The sequence below is a fragment of the Mizuhopecten yessoensis genome, unplaced genomic scaffold, assembly GCF_002113885.1.
Source record: "Mizuhopecten yessoensis strain PY_sf001 unplaced genomic scaffold, ASM211388v2 scaffold3235, whole genome shotgun sequence".
In the NCBI taxonomy this organism is placed as follows: domain Eukaryota; kingdom Metazoa; phylum Mollusca; class Bivalvia; order Pectinida; family Pectinidae; genus Mizuhopecten; species Mizuhopecten yessoensis.
Genome location: NW_018404943.1, coordinates 252,021 through 270,103, shown reverse-complemented (window position 1 = coordinate 270,103; position 18,083 = coordinate 252,021). Strand labels below are relative to the sequence as shown.

At 34.5% G+C, this 18,083-nt stretch overlaps 1 protein-coding gene across 1 annotated transcript in view; it reads left to right on the top strand.

Annotated features, from left to right (window-relative positions):
• The window catches only part of LOC110447236 (neuronal acetylcholine receptor subunit alpha-10-like), a 57,757-nt gene extending 40,042 nt beyond the window's left edge, over positions 1 to 17,715 (top strand). The window contains exon 6 of the mRNA XM_021492786.1: positions 13,744 to 17,715. Within this exon, the coding sequence (XP_021348461.1) occupies positions 13,744 to 14,381 (638 nt within the window). The 3' untranslated portion in view covers positions 14,382 to 17,715. The remainder of the gene's footprint in view (positions 1 to 13,743) is intronic.
• The last annotated feature ends 368 nt before the right edge of the window (positions 17,716 to 18,083 follow it).

Sequence of the window (18,083 nt, the reverse complement as noted above, 5' to 3'; positions counted from 1 at the left end):
AAAGGATCTACGTATAACATCAATATATTCCAAATTAAAAGTCTGTGATATTCTTGAAACGAACATTGTTTTTACAAAGAGTATGTTTCAATCAGTAATAGATATATTTTAAAATCAATAATCTGGGATATTTTTTTGGATACTTTTAGGTCACCTGAGACAAAGTCTCAAGTGACCTATATATATGTATTGCGATCGCCTTTTGTACGGCGTCGTGCGTCGTGCGTCCGTAAACAATTTACATTTTCGACTTCTTCTCCAAAACCCATAAACTAATTTCAATGAAATTATGCAGACACCTTCCATGGCCAAAGGTCAACCAAAATTATGAATTATATGGTCCCCAACCCCAAGAGGCCTGATGGGCGGGGCCAAAAAGGGTAAAAAAATCAAAAATATTCTTCTCAAGATCCAGATAGGGTAGAATCAGATACTCTTCATAGATGGAAGGGTCTTAAGATGCTTTACCAAAATTGTGAATTTCATGACCCTGGGGTCTCACGTTTCCCCCTGAGGAAGGGGGTAAACTTAACTATAGTTTAGATAGGGAAATCACATTTTGGACCAGCATTTGTTTAATTTCCATTGAAAGTAATTCAATTTTGGTCAGCATTATCAGTATTGGATAGCAGTTTGATGGTATGCACATATCAGCCCTGACTGATCCCAAGGGGCTGATGGGTGGGGCCAAACAGGGTCAAATTGACTGAAATTTCAAAAATCTTCTACTCAAGACCGAGATACGGTAGAATCAAATACTCTTCATAGATGGAAGGGTTTTAAGGTGCTTTACCAAAATTATGATTTTCATGACCCTGGGGTCTCATGTTTCCTCCTGGGGAGGGGGTAAACTTTACCATAGTTTATATAGGGAAATCACATTTTTGATCAACATTTGGTTTAATTTCCATTAGAAGTAATTCAATTTGGGTTAGCATTATCAGTATTGGAAAGCAGTTTGATGGTATGCACATATCAGCCCTGACTGACCCCCGGGGCTGATGGGTGGGGCCAAAAAGGGTCGAATTGACTGAAATTTCAAAATCTTCTTCTCAAGACCCAGATATAGTAGAATCAAATACTTTTCATAGATGGAAGGGTTTAAGGTGCTTTACCAAAATTGTGAATTGTATTACCCTATGAGGGGGGGGGGGACATTTATTATGGTTTATATTGGCAAATGATACTTTGGATGTTACATTTTGATAACTTGATTGGAATTATAACCCTGAGTTGACAGTTTGATACTTTGAAAATGTTGAGTAAGCCCAGGGCATTTTCCTTGTTTAGAATTAGACGAGCTAGTTTCAAATACTTTTCAGTCTTAAATCTGCATGCTAGATATTGAAAAAGGTGGGTGTTTTTTTGTGTCTTTGAACAATTTCTGTTAATGTTTTAAAAACAAAAATCAACTGTTTGTATAAACATATCAGAACTCAGGTGACCGCTAAGTCCCATGGGCCTCGTGTCTTTCTGCTCTGGAAACACTGCAACATATGTAGTTTGGTACTCCTGGAATTATGATGTCATTGGCTGATGGCTTCCTGGAGTAATATCTATGAATTAGGTCCTGTAACAGTACAGTTCTCTAGAGAATGTATAAAGCCTGGTGATAGTATTGGTGGTAATGGTCATTTAACATCAATCCTTATATAGAGAACAATCCAATATCATCTTGGTTCATGTACATAGTACAAAAAACCTACAGTGATGCGTTATAAGAAATTTAACAGTTTAAACTACATATAATCATAAAATGCGTTTCTGTTAAATCACGGATATGACTTTTATCTCTCGGCGATTAGGGGGAGGGGGGATTAAAAAAAAATACCAAACAAAATAAATAGATACAAAATATATTTATTAAGCAAATTAAGAAACCTTTATATCTTTTTGTTGTTCAATGTATATAGATAATGTGGATGATATCTGCTTCTGCTTTGCTCCTGTTATCTGTTCACATTTTACATTTTTGTATATGCGTTGTTTTTCACTTATCACTTAAAAGCTTGGTGCAATAATTGTCAATTCAGGAATTGTGCGTGAGCGCGAGCTCAATTGTCATTTAATACAATGACCTTATCAACAATATAGGAAATATTAAAGGCATTTTACGCGAGTCAACATACAGCAGACTGCGACCCACTGAAATCTGTTGATCAGACAAAAATGTTATTGTGTCCGTATTCCTTGCACGGGAGTATTGCATTAGAGAATGAAATAATGACATTTCACAACCCTTCTGCAAAAACACGCGTGCTTATCGACTCTTGACGTATGCTACAGTGCTAAATATAATAAGATACCGAAGCAGAAATGAATCTGCAAAACGGCAAGGAAGATACATGACAATAACAATACCGTTTCTGTCTTATCACATTAGTCGCCCTATAGACTTTCGTTATTGTCTCGTCCGCGTGGTTCACTTAACGATTAATCGAATATTCTTAAAGAGAAGTATGATAAGTTTGTTTATAAAGCCCCCTGAACAAAGTTTGGGGAGTTTATTGTTTTTATTCCGTTTCTTCTTATTAAAATTTGTATTCCCCGCCACTTCCGCTTCCGTCGCCATTTTGTTCGATCAATATTTTGGACGCTACTAAAGACAATCGACAGGAGTATTGATGGGCATGCACGGAAGTCAATTTAGCACCGCATTTGCCCATCGGACTTTAAACATGGCCGGTGTTGTCTCTGAATTTTTTTAAATTAATGTATTGCTCGATTTCGCCCAAACTTGGTAGTAATTGTATTATGGCACTGTGGACTCTTCTGTGACTTCCATTTGCATCATTTACGAAATCGGTTTTAGTTTTAGGGATTCAGTAATAAATGTCATAATAATTAAGTTCTGTTAGTTCTTCATATTAACGAACATTGACGACAAATATCAGAAAATATAAATGAATTAACGCAACCATAATAGAAGATTGCCTTCGGCGAGCCACGTAAGGAAACAGATACAAGAAATAATAGTGCAATAATTGTAACCAACTAGATAAAATATGTTAAAAAAACCCAGACCTCTATCATTCATCTTTCCTGGTAATAAACTTTGAAATGAAAATTGCAGTGGATAAGCGTTAAACAGATGTGTTATTTTGTTTATATCTATCTGGATTTATTTAAAAATAATAACGTTCTTAATACAAAAGAAACCGGTTAACATGAAAGCAGATTAAAAAATTCTTACTCAAAATTATCTATTCGACACGAAACTGACAGTGTATTCTTATTATTGTTGTGAGACAATGGTGCATGTATGCGTTAAACCTTTGCAATAGATTCAGGTATTTCAAAATAAGCAGAGTTTAATGTACACGTTCTTATATTTCATGAACATTAGCGGAGAATGATATTACAGACTGGTAGTGAAAGTCGCGAACTTTCAATCAGATCAGTTGATGCAAGCACACTGTTGCAATTAGGTGTATCATTGACTTACATATACCTGTAAGTATACTTTTAAGTCATTGTAGCCATTTTACTTAAATGGACCACATCATGTTAGTATTGTAACTTAATAGGGCCAAGCAGTAATAAGGATAACAATTCGAGGTTATTGTATACCGCTTTATCACAACCTAGTTTGTAGGTCGTTTCAAAGCAGTTCACAAATTATTATCTGTGGTAATTATAGGGGCTTTGTAACCAGCCAACACCTCTCCGAATTCCCTGGGGAGCATACAGCCGGTGCTGCCATTTCGGCGCTCATGGCTAGCTTTGACAATTCTAGCAGTGCTTAATCACGTACTCATTTACAGCTGAGTAGACTGGAACAAGCGGAGTAAAGTATTTTGCCCAAAGATACAACACAATACCGTGCCGTGACTCGAACTCGCAACCCTTCGGTCAGGAGCCCGGCGTCATACCACTAGACTACCGTGACTCCTTTAATGATGATGTTTAAATAAAGAAACACTTTATGTTACAGCATAAACACGTATGGCCAGTATGTCAGTAGTCATACAATATAAAGTATCATGTTTAGATCCTGTATGGTCAACGCATGGGAAATCAAGCTTTTACATACATATACAGGTATGTCCACTGTAAATTGTTTTGCCATTTATTGGTAAATGCATAAATTCATAGTGCATTGGTAGTAATGCAACATTTACACAAGGCAATACAATTTGCCAAAATCTTTCCGACAGGTGGCGTCAATGCGAGTGCTATATATGACACCTGTTTCTAGGAAATATATAAATTCCATTTCTCTAATCCAATCCTTTTGTATGCTACATGTAGTAGACGAATTGCAAGTGTGTAATTACTATCTAGAAATCGAAAACCATCTCTGCCCATTTCCGTAGTCAAAATGGGTTTTAAGCACGCCAGGGGAACGACAGGGAAGGCTATGTATCATTAAAGGCATATTGATGGATATTTAAATTATTTAAATCCTTATAGAAACGGCTCAGTTTTGATCCCTTATGACTACTGCAATTTCAGACCTGACGGAATTAAAGACAATATCCAAGCTTGTAAACCAAGGCAGTATGGTTTATCACATAGTGTTACTCTCCCCAATGTTATAGCTATATGATAGTATCAGTATATTTATCACATATTGTCACTGTCTCTCTAATGATATAGCTGTGGGATAGTATCAGTATATACTTTACACATACTGCTACTCTGTTGATATTATTGCCTCATATTTAAATGGATATAACATATTGTACAGATAGTAAATTGTGTGAGGTCTTTGACCGATATTCATTGTAAAACCTGCATGATAAACATACGAGGATATGTATTGGTTGGTTTCTGTGAAAATATAAGAATACAAAATTATCCGTCTTCTATTTAATACTTTATTGATAACTGAAATATGTATTCCATTGACGTCATATGTCGATAACAGTGTCTGACTCCCTTTTTTGCAACCGTTTGTCAGTATTTCTCCTGTTTTCCTGCAATATATCTATATATCTATTTACTGCACTAAATAGAGGTAACTTTTCATGACAAAGAACTATTTATGGTTTGGCAATTTTGAATGAGTTAAGATATTACTCAAAAGATTGAAGTTTAACTGTTTTCGTAAATAAGTCGTTTAGCTAACCAGCCCCTGAACAGCTGGACCTAGACTGACAGGGTATTCTTCACTAGATGTAAGAAGAAGCTAAAAATACAATATAGTATGCAATATCCCATTCATAAAATGCATTACGTCAAATTACCCGATAAATGCGATATAGATACATGCAATTAAAATTTTAACACTATTAACACTATTACACAGCCTGTGTTATGTATCATGACAGATGCGTCGTCTTAACCGGCACAGTAGTCAACCAGGGTTTCCAATCTGAAAAGAGTCTATATACTCAGTGGAAATACGCTGTTGCTAGCACGACATTATTTTCAACTAGGTGTTTTAAATAGCTGTCTACAATGACTCTTTCATTCTGTCTGAAATCGGTAGAGACCTACATATTTACTTGAATTCGATTGGATTACTGGATTTATTCCATTAGATGTACAGAACGTTCTTCCCGCTGCCAGACTACATGATTCGCCCTCCAATTTTTTTCCTTAGAGGAAAGTTGATAGTTTTTGCTTTGATGCGTTATGTATTGACTGTTGTTATTATGTCTGACTTTATGATCATTAACTAAATATAGCCACCTGATCAATACAAAAACATGACGGGACAAATCTTTATCAAATAAGGTGTTTCTAATAACGGTAAATTGTCAGGTAGGAAATTAGGTAGACCGGTATTTAAAGACTGATATTGGTAGTAATTACAGATTGAGATTACTTGATCTACAAAGCATAAGGTGATGCCAGTAAGATCAATCATCTGAGGAGAAGGGCCGCAGGTCTAATAACTGATACAAGTTCGGTGAAAATCAGAAAAGAGCTTGAAAACTCATGGGTAAAATATATGGCATGTGTCATCCGTTTTAATGGGAAAAGTTATTTTTTTTATTATATTAGGTACCAGGCAATTTTATGGTGTATTCTTCCCACAATCCTCCTATTACATTTTCAATTACTTCTGTTTGCAGTTTTTTTGTTCATTTAAAGACGCATGAGCCATACACATCATGCAAGCGCAGTCCATAATCCAAGATCTGATTTCAACAAAACCTGTTCGATCTCTTTGTTTTCAAGCACAGTCTGGATAAGGATTTCGTGAAGCTCAAATCATTATAGTTATCTCAAAAAATGTTGTATTTTCCTCTAAACTTTTGCTCAAGTGCTTCAGATTTAAAGATCGTTTAAACTAATCGTGTATTATTTTCTGCAATCTTCATGTCATACATGTTTATTAAAACTAACTAACTCATTACCAAATACATTTAATACTCGCTACAATTTAAGATCAAATGTGTTTCTCACAGTGGCACAGGGACGAATGGGCACTATGATTTGTTTTGAATACCAAAGTTTCAGGGTCTAAAGGTAAAAGTTTACCAAGCTTTTGTATTCAGTTGCTTCAAAATTATTTCGTACAATCTAGAGCATTTTTGTAACATGTACAGCAAAATTTCTTCGAGTCTGTTAAACATTACAGAAACTTATACTTAAAGATAGAAATAGAATATTTCTATGGAAGTATTTCAGCATACAATTTGCTGGAAACAAAAATGTAAAATGCCAACATTTCATGAAAAAAAACATAACAGTTTTCTTAGCCCCTTAATATATTACTGTGCTGTTGAATTCGTAACCTATTTTTACTCTTTTCATTGACATTCCTCTATTTATGTTATTACTGCAAATTTTATTATATAACTGTGAAAATATGTCACAGTGAGAGCACAATACGTGCTTAACAAACATTCGTCCTCAAAAGAATACTAAGTTTACGACTTCAAATGCAACATTAATTACCCGTTCAGATAGAAACATGTAGGGTATTATCACAGTACATTATGTTAACCTTCAGATGGCTTTAAACAGTATTTTGACATGTTTGTCTTATTCTTAAATTGTCATTATGTTTACAGAACTTGGAAGATGATAATAACCTTCATTTTCCTTTTTTTGGAGAACTTTAAAGAGTATTTCGATATGTGTAATCGTATTCTTAAATTCAAATGTAACCATTATTCTTTCAGATAGAATTTTGAAGAGTATTTTTATTTTTTCTTATATTTTTTTCTAAACAATAAATTATTTTGCCTTCAAAGATAACTTTAAAGAGTTTTGATATGAATAATATGTATATGTAGCTTAATTGTGATTATTTGTTTATTTCATAATAAGTCGTCTTATGAACGTTCTAGAGCTGCCATGGTTATAGAAAACAATATAATATTATTATTCTTTCGTGAGGACTGATATGTCGAGAATATTAATATATTCTGTTATATCTTGCTGAATAAACCAGCGAAAGATTGGAGAAGCATATAACCTTTCAGTAGTAGGAAAATGTACTAGCCATTGAGAAAAGCCTTGCACTCAAAACATATCAATTCAAAAAATGTAAGTATAATAGTGATGTTACGTTGTATTATTGAATTTCATCGCATTATCTTTGGAAAGATGGACTCGTTTCACACTTTGGGATGCTCTTGTTGTTGTATTGTACTGTGCATGTGTTAACAAAGAAAACATTGTAAAGGAGAGCATGACAGTACACGTTTGTTATGCTATATCATTTATTCCAAATTTTCAAATACTGGAATCCCCATTGTCAATGCCATCTGTGCTTGGTATGATTACAAGGATCTATAGACATCCAAAGAAAGAAAAATGATTGCTTGAGGATAGCGTAAGACTGAATATTAAGTTATTTTACACTACTAAGTAGATTCAAGCAAGGTCACGGCGGCTAGTATTGTATAAATATTTCTATTTTTACTTAAGACTGTAATATCATATGTAAAGGCGATAAAAGGTTTCCATAACGATATTAACGATTATATCATCCAATGTAAAAGCATTTCACAACATATTTATTATAACTTGGCATTGACCCAGATATCCTATGCGTCCCTCGTGAGTAATACACACATGACATTTGCCCTTGCTGTCATCCAGACATCTAGACAAGGGATCGGTCTTTGATGTAATCAGAATCTTGTCTATAAAGGAGAATTAGTTTGTAATGTAATAACGATGTAACATATAGCTCTAAATAAATGATGGATTGTGTAAGCGATATCTCCACACCGTGCAGCGATGCTAGTCTTTTTTTCTCTGCAAGCAAATGTTAAACTTCATGACATAATTAACTTGAGTATTCAAAACAAAACAGTTATCATTGATGATATAGTCCATCATATGATAAGACTTTTAAACAGAAGCACATTTATTTGCAGTATGTTTAATTGAAAATCAGTAAGATTTAAACAACACCTTAATAAACCATAAGTGATCTCCTTTGTGTCACGTCGTTGGTATCCACATATGACACCATTGAAATTATGGAGCACTCAGAACCCACCAACCCAATCATAAATTTCAAATAGAACAAAAAGCATAGAGGAAAATAAAATATATAGCCTTTCCTAAAATTAAAAAAAATATGTGAATCAGCTGAGATACTATTATAGCACTGCCTCTTTGAATAGATGTTATACATACGCAAACAAGGTCTCCAGTGGTTATGAATTACCAGATCTGGCACGTTAGTAGCGTCGGGGCGCAGGTACCTCTGTGAGGCGAATACTGAGGGGACAAGTGGCATATTCTGAGTTCCGATACTCACGGGGGTCTCAATGGACATAGTTTTAGTCCTGAACATACTAACAAATAAGCAGAAACAATTACTTCCGGATTACAAATATAGTAAGAAGAAAACAAGTATGTTAAAATGAGTTATTCGATATTCATTAGGCGTGCCACGTCGTAGAATATATAGTTAGAAATAAGCATTGTTATTATACCTCAAAGCCCCTAGTGCTGTATTAAATTTGGAAAATCTGGGGATGCTAGGAATGAAAGGAGTATATCAAGATCTCCTTTTATCTATTTTTGGTTTTATCTAATGGAATATTTCTCAAAATATTTCACTTTAACTATATCTTTCATTTACGTTACATTACCAAAGTTGTATAAAACAGGATTTAGCTTGTCCTTGGAGAAGATAGTCTCCTTTTTCAGTTTTACTCTTATTTTGACATCTCCATTAAACAAATATGTTTCCATTAGAGTTTTTCCTATTATCCCATTTAATCCAGCGCGTTCAAATTTGTTTTCGTTCTCCGAAGGAGCCTCACGGAAACGCCTTCATCACCGGCCAATTTACGCTGGTAGTCTCATGGGGATTGTTTACCCTTTAGGTCCACAAATTGCAAAGTTTGTTTCATTTCTCTAAGTCGTGACTGAACATAAACTGAACAGCAGAGCTCTCGTACACCAGTAAGACAGCGGTACCGTGCCCGGTAGTCATTTAACCGCTATTGATATAAGCGACCGTCTAGTTCTTTATATTCCAACAATGACGGTTTCTTTATTCAAAATGTTCGTGAAATCATCGATTTCTGTTACAAACGAAATTGAAAGGAACAAACTAAATCATACTTTTTAACTAAAATTAATATTCAAGATATGACCTAGTGTTAAATGTGTTTGGTTTGAATTCATCCGTTTTGTTATTACCTATCATTAAGCAACTAATACATGTAAATCATGTGAAAGGTCATCTAGTCCTATATGGAGATGAAACCTTTTTATATTAAGTACATATTATTTTTAAGAAGTAAACTCGATTGGGATGCTAGAACTCAATGTTCAGTGATTGTAACAGTGAATAAGTATTGATTTTCCGACAAGAAAACTAAATCTTATACTTCTTCGATAAATCACCACGAATTTTCGTATTTATAAGTAAATATTTTATGCTAGACGTTTTTGCTGTCAGTATTGTTTTTATCTCGGATAAGTTGATTATAGAATGTTTGTAAACAATTGTCTCAATGAATATGTTATTGTCAAATAATCTTTTTATGTGAATTTCAGTGTTTTCACCCCACGATCTGGCCCTTGATAAATAAATTGATAATATCTGATTGTTCACATGCTTTTTGTTCAGTTTGAATGATGCCAGTTTTGAAATATTTTATCAAAATATTGAAAAAGCTATTGGTATTCGAATAGTCACTTTACGTGCACAGCTATTCCGTGATCTGTAAAATCTATATTAAGCTAAATTCATACTAGGAATGACCTTTCCCCAGTAGTAACATATAATACAATAGTCTCTTTTGTTAAGGGCGTTCAGATGATATTGATTTGCTACTAGATGGAATAATCTTTATAACAAAAATGTCTTGATGCGTCGTGTAAAGCAATGAAAATATCAACCAAGGTTTCAAACCTAAGATGTTTTAATCAATGTTTATGATTTTCTTTACGATCATCACAGTGACCTGATTTCTATTATGGTGTTGCAGCGCCTACTAGGATTATAGAGTTGTTCAATGTATATTAAGATTGATGTTCTCAACATTTGACAAGAGACATATTGAAGGGTGCAACATGTGGTGCTAAAAATATGCCCTGGTTTTGTTTCTTTTTAAGATGTTCCGTTGAATTACTGTCTCTCTAAAGTTCTCGTTGTTGTTTATTCATATCGGTATCGATTGTTAGATATTATATTGGTGTGTTGAAGCTATGGCATATACGTTGTACTCTGTTCACGGCCGCCCGTCTGCCAGTTCGTCCCGATCTTTTTCCTCCAAAAATAAAAGATGAATTTAAATTGGACCCAATAAAACATTTTGTGTATGAACTATATTTCCGAGACCAAATACTAGTTATAAGGCCATATATATGGTAATTCTGAGAAAAAAGTTATTGAACAGGATATCACAAGAACAAAATATAGGACAGATATTGACCAGATATTGTCATACTTTTTCTTTCAATGAAAAAGGGGTTATTTAACTTCTTTTTTTTTCAATTTTGATCGAACATATGACCAAGGTGCTACCAATAAAGTTTAAGGCTAAAGTATTCAATAAAATATGATATATTAAGCATGTATCATAGGTACATAATTTGGCGTTAAATAACCGTATTTAGTTATCCTGATACAAGTATACTGAGAAAATATCGAATGTGCGTGGATATGTAAGTTTATACCGTATCAATGAGCTGTTACCAATTTGCATATCATACTAAAACTTTCGTGATCAGCACCCAAAGCAGTATACTGCATACAACATTGTAAAGGGCATGGGTATTTACAATCTGATCATCTGTTACATGGCTCCGCCTGAACATCTGAATGTGCCGCGGTCAGGGTCACGTTCAAGTGACCTTTAGATAAACCAATCAGAGGCGCGCTTGCAAAAGTTTGCCAGCGAATCGGAATATCATGGTTGATAGATATATAGCGAGGGGTATCGAACATATTAGTTTTCCAAAACAAATATGGCGCTGGAACTGACGTTTCTACGACGCCAAGGAAAACGTACCCAATGGGTAATAATTGCGTAGGCAACACCGCCATACAGTCTTTCTTCTTTAAAGCTTCGAATATCTTTTTCTGTTCGTGTTTCAGACGATCAATCTCAAATAACTTCAGAACTTTCGCATCATTCTCATCAATGTCCGCCATATTTGTTACAACTCCGAGCGCCCCTTTGAAAGAGGGTCTCTGATTGGTCAAAATTTATAAATATAAAGATCACCTGAACGTGACCCTGACCGCGGCACACTCAGATGTTCAGGCATAGTACGAAGTTAACGAAGCCATGTACCATATGATTTTAATCAGATTGGGGTATTTCACAACTATAATTCTTTATTTTATATATGTCAATGTAACTAATGGGATATATCATTCTCCCATTCCAACCACCAGAATAAGCTAACAAACCATGAAAATGCGTTTGGACTGGCCACCATTTTGAAAATATCATTTTTCTTCCTAAACTTTTTAGACGAAAACGAATTAGCCAGCCAGATTTAGTATATCCAATATTTGCAAACAAGTGTGTGCATAAAAATGAAGCTCATCTTTCAAACGTGTACGGTAAATATATCGTAAAAGGTTTTAATTTCATCACGTCGCCTTTTCTGCATTGTGTCATCCAAATTCGTGACGTCACGTCATTGTTGAGCCATTATGACGTCACGTCACGTGAAATGGGGTGTAATATAGAAATGTCCTACACCCCTTTCTTACCCTGGACAGCTCTATATTACACAGGAACATGAGAGAAAAAATAATCTTTCATGCCCAAGGGTGTAGGATAGAGAAATCCCACCCTCGGTGTTTTCAAATTTGGCAAAACCCTCGGCAAAGCCTCGGGTTTTACCAAATCTGAAAAACCCTCGGGTGGAACTTCCCTATCCTACACCCCTGGGCATGAAATAGTCTTATAATCATATATTTTGATAAAGCATGACGGCTTCTACAGAGGCCAAAGAAGTAAACAAATGAGTTGAACTTGAGATATATCGCCGGTGCAATACATACAAGTTAGCCTACATTTCGCTCTTGATTTAACCAACATTGAGGTTGTTCTTAATATGTTCAGAAAATTATCGTAAATACGTTTAACCATACATGATCGGCTCTGCCATTTTGAAACTTCATTTGCAAGGGAGTAAATGGATGAATGTAATATCCTTTCCTTTGTTTGGTATATAACATTAAAATATATGATTGAGGCGTTGGTAATCATAAAGTGGATATGTTTTTATGTGTTATTACATTTTGTACAGTTTGAAAAGACGTGTCGATCAGACCAGACATACCTAAGGCAGTCAATGTAATCCCTAGCGCCATTTTGTCTACACAATGCCTTCAGGATCCATCATCTGCTTATTACAACTCGACATTGATTTTTTTGTATTTGTACTTGTAAGGACCTCATCTTAGAGCCAGTTTTAATGAAGCGACGACATTACAAATTATAATAATACGACAATATATGTATTCGGAATAAGATTCATCAGTTTGGTATGAATAATAAAGGCTAAGGTTGTTTTGAACACCAACAGGAAAGAGAAAACTTATTTTGCGAGCTTTTGAACACGCCTGTTTCCTTTGTCCAGCAAAGAGTGTAAATGACCGGTGTCTCGACTCTAAACCGCTAAAAACAACTCACTAAGCTAAGCAACAGTTTGCCGAATCAGTTCAGTCAGCTGTCAAATCAAATCATTTCGTCCAAAAGCACTCTTATACTGCAGGCAGTAAGGGGGACAGTTGACATGTTTACCCAGTCCGCCCCTTATTGGATGAATAGCGAAATAAGTTGTCATTTTCTATTTGTGTTAAAAACAAACCGAGACAAAATATGTAAGTGTATATGTATGTGTTCATGTATATGCTGTTTTCTAAGTGTGATTTTCCAGGTAAAACAGGATAACTATCCATGTTTGCTTTATATCTGGTTCTGAAACACAAATAACAAAAACCGAAGGATGTGGGTTAATTTGACCAGGTTGTTTTCTGTCCTTGCTTGCAGACGGTCATTGTTGCATCTCTGAAATTATTTTAACATTTTCTACTGTCATCATACCTTTAAGAAGAAGGAATAAGTTAAATTATTTCTTGAAGTCAAAGTAGCAAACGTTAGTTATGTCAGTATGTAAAACAATGAAATATATAAAGTATCAATGCATTCGGTCACGTGTCTAACAATGACGTCAATTTTGTAATTATCTTGTATCGGCTTAATCTTGTAGATTATTTCTTTCAAATAGAATAGAGTGTGTCAATATTTTAATTCATTTAAGTCCCGAGGTATGTTATCGTCTATATTACATCTGACAGTTATGATAGGAAGACAAATGATTTGTATAGTTTTCTTGTCTTTTCAGGTATATATCTGACCATCGTGATGACTTTAACCTCTCTATCCGTCATGATGACTGTATTTGTGCTGAATCTGCACCACCGGGGCCCTAACAGAGTTGAAGTACCACCGTGGATACGCACCCTTTGTTTTGGAAGGATGCAGTCCCTATTGTGTATAAACGACGACAAAACGTTTAGCTCATACCTTACTCCACGAGAGTCTAAATTCATCCGAACCATGTCCCTAAAGGTGACACTTGATAACATTGCCCAAGAACTTCAAAACGAAATTCAGTTGGAGAATGGCATGGCGGATACTGTTGTTACAGAACGGGAGGGCACCACTATACACGATCACCGTACAAGTGACGGGCGCTTTAATGGTGACGGACGGTTTAATGCGGGTTCTAGCGACTCGTTACGACGCCACATGCGCCCACCCCTCACAAGGGGACATTCTAATAATAAAGCGCATGATGAAATAATACAAGCTTTAAAACGAATTCTCGAAAAGCACGAGAAAGGGGACCGAGATTATGAGATTGTACAGGATTGGCGGAGGGTTGCTCAAGTGGTGGACAGGATCCTGTTCTGGATATTCTTCCTTGGAACTTTTATATCAACATTGATTATTCTTGTTATTACTCCTGCCTCAAAATGAACCGAACTTTGTGCATGCCAAAAGGTTCAAAAACAAAAATGTGAAGTTAAGCATTTTTCTTTATTTTTTTCGGCTTTTAAATAATTTTCATTGGCTATATTCTGACATGACATACATATAAAAGGTTCGTCGATTAGACTACGTTACCCACTTACGTTACAATCACATACAACATAGATTTTACTGGGTAAATATCTATCAATAGAATCTATATTAAGAAAATCTTGAAGAGAAGTATGTTTTTTTTATTATTACTTTGAAAATTATTGTCAAAATTGAAGTAATCATCAGTATCGTTTCAAGTGAGAATGATCGCTTTGTGATATTATAGATACGTTTTCGTATAATATGTAAGAAACTTACCCCCTCGACCCCTCCGCCTATACCCCCAACCTTACTCCCTGTTTTTGTATCGGAATCGGTCGGAATCAGTTATGCCATTTCTCATTATATCTTCACCTTTTGTTTGTTTAAGGCGATATTTTTATTTTCCTGTAAAACAATTTAAATGTTGACATATTGCCTTTTTTATCTATTCGTCATAATTTTGAAACCCAGAACATGAAAGTCACTTAAAACTTTCAGTTTATTTGAACACATTTGTATTATTGTTATCAATATATATAAAGCTTGTTGGATACAAATGAAACACCATGCATAGCCAAAAAACTCTCTTCATTAATACATACGCAATGATAATCATTTGAAACATATAATGATATTGGATTGTTACAGCTGACGGTATATCTAACCAATTATTACGTACATATCATATCGTCTAACAGGCTGAACTAAAGCAAACAAATAACGAAATCAATTAGTACGAAATATATTTTGCTGAATAAGTACAAGCAGCATATTTCTAAATGCTGACAAGAAATAACACAAGTAATGGGGAATATATAGCACTGACTATACTTGCTTTTGTAAATAAATGTCTTATCAGCGAAGACGCAGGTCAATATTTTGAAGTTAATGATGTGTTGGTACAAAGATATCGTACGTATCTTTACAACTAATAATGTACTTTTGTAAATCATGTGTTGTTTTTATATATTTTGTTGGTATTGATGAATTCATGGAGAAATGAAAAACAATAACGCTTTTAAGATATAAAAGACATAAATCATACGAGTTGTATGTCTTGTGGTTTTGCTATTGTATGGGGCAGTTTGTAATGACATACATGTCCTACACCACAAAATGATTGTATCATCATAGAAAGATGTGGAATGGGTACTAACGTGGAAGTTTTTATCACGTACCAGAAATCCATTGGTAAATACGCTCAATGACAAATAACCTTAACCATACCAGTTGTAGCGCTGGTCGAAGCGTTGTTTGACATACAACCATCAATCTTATACATATTGTAATGTGTTATACTCTGTATTTGCATATCAGCCAACTCAAATATACCTTAATCAAAGAACATTTGCACTAGAACGATTGTTTATAGTACATATCTTTTTTCTAGAACGAAGTTCAGCAAACAGCAAGAAAGTTTTTATCCAGTTATGGGTTTTTTTCCAATTAGTACAGATATACTACGACCGATTCGTTTCATTCTTAACCAAAATAATGAGAATAAAACGACCAAAATATATTAGTATTTTATGACACTCGTTATGCTTGTATTAATTATGGTAAGACTTTTTTTTTAATCTAAAACTCATTACCAGACATATCATTTTGGAGATGAGATACTTACTAAATACCTTAAACTCTCCATGATAAACAGAATATCAAAAGGTACATTCATATCATTTTCTACAATAATGTTCATCTCAAGATACCAAAGATTAGTTCTAGCTTCAAACAAAAGTGGCATTACAGTATGAAAACAATGGTTACCTTGCTACCAAACAATCTGACTACTTCCCTTCATTGTTGCTTCTTCGTGATCATAACATAATCTCTCACTATGAACTACTATATGTACATACCAGGAGGTATCATATTGCTTTTTTCCCAGAGCATATGTTGTACCTGCCGATTTTTATGTGGGTCCATAATGCATTTTCAAGATATTTTTAATTCTTTTTACTTTCTCAACAATTGGTTTAACTTTCCATAACATTTTATAATGTTTGTGTTTAATTGATCCAGTAAGCAAAAATGTAGGCACAGACTCGCTTAATGATGTTTGTCACTCAACTAAAGGTTTTTAATCAGTGTTAAGTTGTGATTCATGTACAATGTATTTGCTGGTCAATTGATTATACCGGTAAAAAAATGTTCTGCATAAGTGGATGTGTGCGAGTATACAATATTTGTCATTTCAAAATATTTTATTAAATCAATCAGATTTAATGGGAATTGGGCAACAAGCAAAGCCTTTACAAGCCCTCTCCCAGGAGGTACATCTCAAACAATAGCAATATAATGAACTATGAATATTTACATAATGAACATACTTTAGGAACATAAGAATTAGATCAGTGCCAATGATGATAGGAGACGGATAGGAAACAGATACAGAGTATACAATATTCTCGATTTGACCCTTATATCATGTAAGTACTGATTTGTCCAGTGTATGTCAAGTATCAATACGTCTTCGCCTAACGTGAACAAATTATAATACTCGTAAAAATCCACATCACAGTATACAATACTGGATGTGAAATATCAACAGTATAGCAGTGTTTTAAAGATCTTTTTTATAGCTTCAAATACAACTATTTTCATAACCATTTGATTTAACTCTTTCTGTCACACGCTTTTCTTCTGTGGATTAATATTTGTAACATAGTTTGTAGAAAGTTTTGTTTTAATGTTTAAGTTCTAGAATGAAATATGTGTCTTCGACGACATACCAACTGTGTTTTTGCATTGATATTTATACCTTGGTATCAGTTGATGTGAACCACTGCTCACGAAGAAAAACAAAATATTACAATTAATGTTACATGAATGGAGGCGAAGCACTCATTTCAACGACTGAAAAGTATATGCTTATGCATTGTTCAAATAATTCTTACTCTCTCTTTATAAAATATGTATTAGTTTAATTTGAAACCTAAAACATTTATTTGAAATGAATAATTTCATACTGTAGCTACATTAAGTTTTGTGCTTATATCTTCTTTGATGACTAAACTATATTGCATGTTGACTGACAGCTTTGGTATAATTATCACATCTGTGTTGCCATATTGACAGACGTGTGTTGAAAAGTGACAAAAATTCGCTGCTAAGTGAGATCCTGGTGTTTTAGTAACTGGGAGTACCGTGTTGGCCCTCATCAGCAGCTTGTTTCGTGCGGCTAACGCAATTAATACAATGTACGATACCTTTATATATGTACACATGAATAAATGTCATAGCGAAAGTGTGTTGCTTTATCGTTACTGAATGCAGCCAAATTGATTGAAAGAACTTCGACTCATACGTACATTATACAGTATACTTTTTCATTGCAAAGAATCAGGTATTTGCCGTACATGTAGGTTAGTGGGGGGTTTCCGGGAACTCCGGCTTTCCTCCACCACCAAAACCTGGCACGTTCTTAAATGATCATAGCTGTTAAGAGGACGTAAACCACAAACAAACCAAACCAAAAACTGTCCTCAACATTCATACTCACTTTTGTAAAGATGAAAAACAACCTGTGACATGATCATGCGACGACGGCATGTGTCCCTTGTTTACCCGTATCATCTTACAAATCTATAAAGATCAACCATCTTGGAGGTTATT